At 38.1% G+C, this 4,779-nt stretch overlaps 1 protein-coding gene across 3 annotated transcripts in view; it reads left to right on the plus strand.

Annotated features, from left to right (window-relative positions):
• MICU3 (mitochondrial calcium uptake family member 3) overlaps nt 1-4,779 on the plus strand; it is a 90,836-nt gene that overhangs the window by 51,077 nt on the left and 34,980 nt on the right. For 2 of the 3 annotated variants that reach the window (XM_019553131.1, XM_019553132.1), the window contains exon 9: nt 3,429-3,524. The exons of the other annotated variant lie outside the window; for it this stretch is intronic. In XM_019553131.1, the coding sequence (XP_019408676.1) occupies nt 3,429-3,524 (96 nt within the window). The remainder of the gene's footprint in view (nt 1-3,428; nt 3,525-4,779) is intronic. 3 annotated transcript variants of the gene reach the window in all.

Below are 4,779 nucleotides of genomic sequence, written 5' to 3' on the forward strand. Positions count from 1 at the left end.
ATTGTGGTCCCGATTGTGCAAGAGGCAAGGATTTCTTAGGGTGATAGCTTTTATTGGACCAACTATGTAGTTGGGATAAAGTTAGACAAGCTTTTGAATGCAAGACAAAGAAGAATGTCTTACTTTCAGAAGCTTGTCTGATTTTTTGCAACTATGTAGTTGGTCCAGTAAAAGTTATCACCCTAAGAAATCCTTGCCTCGCCAAAAATAAAAGGCACACTTTTAAGGTATACTAACTTTTTCAGTGACTGATCAATATTGTCAGCTAAAATAAATGCACCTCTGATAGGAAGAGAGGTATTTAGTCATATTAGTAAGGCAGGAGGTAGTAAGGGTGGCACCTAACTGGTTCAGAGAGGGAGGTACTTTTGTAGATAACATCATTATAACATCTGACAAATTAGGCTGTTGCCTGAACCAGTTAGTGTCTAACAGCTCCTATATGCAGCAATGCTGTACCAACACACTGTAATTACAGTACGTGAGAGCAGGCTCGATTAATCTGCTGGAAAATGGTAATTACTGTGCTCCAGCAGATATCAGCATCACATATATCAGTATTTCCGTGCTGAAAAATGGCAGCGGGGTGCTTTAAGCTAAAGCTCATTCGATGAGTTTTAGTTCAAAGTGCCCTACTGCCATTTGTCAACACGGGGAGTTGATACATGTGATGCTCTAAACGCCTGTAATTAGCGCGGCTTTCAGAGATGCACTAATTAAAGTGCCCCCCCACCTCCCCCCACCTCCCAGAGCACATCTGTAAACACCCTTAGGTGCCATTTCTAGTAAGATGCATTTCAACTAATAATTTTGATATACATTAAAATTGTACGTGTGTTTGACTCATATAGTAATAGCAAGAAAATGTACAAACTGTTCATATATACAAAATTGTAGAATATGGTTTTTAAGGATAGATGCATGTAGAAGTTAAACAAAAGGTTTGAATATGCCAGTGTAATCAGCTTTTACACATGTATAAGAAAGAAGCAAGTACACACCAGAATTCTTCACCAGTTCAACTTGTTGAAATGCAGTGTTGAATCACCTGAGGAAAATTGAGGAGTCAAACAATACCAGGGTAGGTATTATGTATGAAGCAGTTTATACTGGGGTAACTGTTCAAGGCAAAAAGGCAAATGCCTCCTGCCTGTAACCTAATGGTGAGCTGCAAGAATTGGTGCCTACTAGGTAGAGCTACCCTGGAATAATTGCTCATTTGGCTGCACCAGATCTTAAGGTATGTAATCCACATCAGTGTATAAAAAATATATATAAATTACACTGGTGTAAATGTATCCTGTGTCCAGGCCCAAAGGCCTTAAATACCTTAACCCAATGAAGTAATCTACCCATTGAACTAATCTGCTGCATCCTGTTAGTAGTGAGTGAATCTATTGTGGATATTTTCTGGATATAATATAACCTCATAAATCTGCAATCATCAAAAATCCTGCACTTTTTAAAAATACACTAGCTCTAGAAGTAGCTGTGGCCAGTGCCGGAGCAGCAGAGTGGGGAGCTTGCATGCAGCGGCTGCTGCCACCATCCACCACCCTGCGCTGCCTCTCTGGTTTAAAAAATCCAGAATTTTCACATTTCTGGCAGGTGCTCAGTCCCAGGCATGCCAGATTTATGAGGTTATACTGTACTTTCCATGCTTTGAATGAGAGGCTTTTCTCAGTGTTATGTGCTGGATGACCCGTGTAAAAATGACTTTGCTTATTACAGAGATTGTACGGTGTGTGTATAATAGATTTAGATTTTGATAGCTAGCATAGGTTAGGGTGGCCAACCTGTTGCCCACATGCCACATGGAAGAGCAGAGAAGGAATAAGCAGCACAGTGGCAGAAAGGGCAGAAAGCAGAATAGCAGATAGGGCAGGGGAAGGGAATCGGAGTGGTACCTGGGGAGGGTGTGGGGATTATTTGTGGTATGTGTGCCAAAAAGGTTGGCCCCCAGATCAACAGGATGGGTAAAGCTGTATATTTGGGGTCTTTTGTTAGCTAAAAACCTTATGCCATGTAGCATGAATCCAGAAATACGTTTTCTTGTACAAAATGTGTGGAATATTTTAAAAACTTGCATAAAAATAGGAGGTTAGACATAATTTGCTAAATATATAAGTTTAGACTCACAGTTTTCTTTTTTATAGAAAACACGATTTATTCTTGTTCTTTTTGTCATATGTATATTTCTAAAATTGTATTTCTCAGAGATAATACACACTATACAAGTTCGGCATCTAAACTAACTTAGTAACTGTCCTGCATGTCATTACATGAAAAAATACTATATTTTGAAGCATATAATTGAAGATTATTTTCTTGAGGCAAAAATTTTGTGAACTATAATGCCCAGAAATGCTTCAACCAGAAGATCTTTCTATATTCGTTTCTGTGTTTTTTTAAGAGAGCAACACATTGGGTTGGTATTCAAACATCGTTATTGGTTCTTTATAATTAAGAGAAAACATGTTCTCAGAGACACAGTATTTGTAATTTATGGCAATATAAATTCTTTAATGTTTAACAATATATGATGACCAAAAATAACAAAAATTAGGATTTTTCCTATTTGTACTTGGAAAACTGAATTTATTCCCAATCTTTGTCTCTCATATCTATTCTGACAAGACCAGAGAGCCCTGAAATATTAGCAGCAACTATAACCAACTTAGAACCATTGAGGTTCTTTAAGGTTACGTGTACTTGATTAAAAAGGATAAAATGTATTTGTATGGGGCCTTTATAGGTGGTGGCAAAGTGGGGAACAAAATGTTATAGTTTCTCAGGCCTCCAGAAATCATGTTGAGCACTTAAATGACAAAAAGATATGGCTGTATTCTTTGGGAAAAAGTAACAGCTCTGTCTTTCAAGTAGATCACATAATAAATTACATCCCTAGACAGCCCTAATCAAGTGTATAACCTAGAATTAAACATCAGATTTAATGGGCTTGACTGATATTTTTTAATGCCACAAGGTGTGACTGATCTGTTAAGTTGTATGTAACTATTATATAGTGCCTTTGATGTGTATATTTGAAAAATAAGAAAACAAGCCTAATGTCACAAGAAACAGTTTAGGTACTAATACAGTTCCAAAATAGCTTTAAAAATTCTAACTGTATTTTCATCAATATATCTTCACTTTCCTCAGCGTTACTCTATCAAAACAATGTCTGGTGATCCTTCTTGCAAAGCCACATTGTGTCATAAGGAAAAAGCTATCAGTACCATTACTCATTTGAGATGCCTTTGGTTTATAAGCAATGTGATATAATACTCTTCTTTGTACAGGAGAAAAACACAAGGATAAACTGCTTTTGAAATTTAGTTAGAAAAGATTTTAAAGTGTGTAAGCTGTTGTTTTTTTATGATTGCTTCTTGGTTTTCAAACAGTTGTACTTCTTGAAACTTCTACAGGTACTTAAAACAGAAGGAGAGGAACATGCCCCCAGAAGCTATTGGGATACACTGAGACGTAGCACAAGCCAAGCACTCTTTTCAGACCTTGCAGAGGTATAATAAAGCCTCTATCTGGTCCATGAATAATTGCCATTTTATTTCCCTTTGTTATGTTTCCTCCAGTTTTATGGGTCTTATTTCTTTCCTTCTTTTAGTAGTTTTTTTTTTAACCAGTGTGTATTAAAAGTTGTCATCTAAATTAGTGTTGCTCCATTCATTGTGCTTATTCAAAGTTGTCATATTTCTAATTAGGTAGCTTTTCCTTTAGTCAGCATTAGAAGATCAAGTCCTGTATGCTGCACTCTTCCTCTAAGATTTATTCAATTCCAGCCCTTAAACTTGTCTACTTACCATTTTAAAGCAAATCATCTTCTGATAAGGTAATGTTAGGTAGTTCTGTAGACTACGAGAGAAAAACATAAGACTGGAAGGGACTTGTTGAGGCATCAAGTCTATTTCCCTGATATCTTATGCAACTGTGTCATAGGATCATAAGAAAGTAGGGCTAGAAGGGACCTCACAAGATCATCTAGCCTAGCTGCTCAAGGTAAGATCATCCCAAACTAAACCACCTCTTTGTTACAGCTTGAAGCCATTGCTTCTAGTCCTGTCCCCTATGACCATGGAGAAAAACACAATTCCATCCTCTCTACACACTCCAAATCAGGAACTGGGGTGGTAAGGACACTCTAGCAATGCCCACCACCACTGCTCTCCGTCTCTCTCGTGCGCTCAAAAGTTGGGCAGGTGTGTCTCAAGAGTAGCCTTACAGTCAGACCACCAGATGCAGAGTGTCCAGAGTCAGAGCAGGTGTGGGTCTTATTTTCAAGTGCAACCTCAGGAGTAATGCAGAGCCTGTATAGGCATACTCTTAGTTTCCTCTCATCACATTGAGGATGAGAGTACTTCATTCTCTCAAGTCATCCTAGTTGCCTTTCTCAGCATCTGTTTGTTTGAGTTTATATTTCATGAGTACGGGTGACCACAATTTCATACAGTGCTCCAGATGGGCATAATATTTCTCTGTCTCTGTTAAAAAATATAATCCATCTGAAACACCCTAGTCCTAATGAGTGGTTTGTAATGTTTGTGTGTTCAGCTAGTACACCCAGATTCTTCTCTCAGTTATTTCCAATTGACAAATTCCTGGCTTCGTTGTTACTGTGCCATCATTAAATACTTCCTTTTGGAAGTACTAAATGGTGGCACAGTAACCGCCTGTACTGCACCATGCCAGTGGCGCATGGTTATTTTTAGCCAGTATGTTGCCATATCAACACACTATAGAGAGGGAGTGCATTGCTACAGT

The sequence above is a fragment of the Crocodylus porosus genome, unplaced genomic scaffold (assembly GCF_001723895.1).
Source record: "Crocodylus porosus isolate Cpor-Errol unplaced genomic scaffold, CroPor_comp1, whole genome shotgun sequence".
NCBI classification, from domain to species: Eukaryota; Metazoa; Chordata; order Crocodylia; family Crocodylidae; genus Crocodylus; species Crocodylus porosus.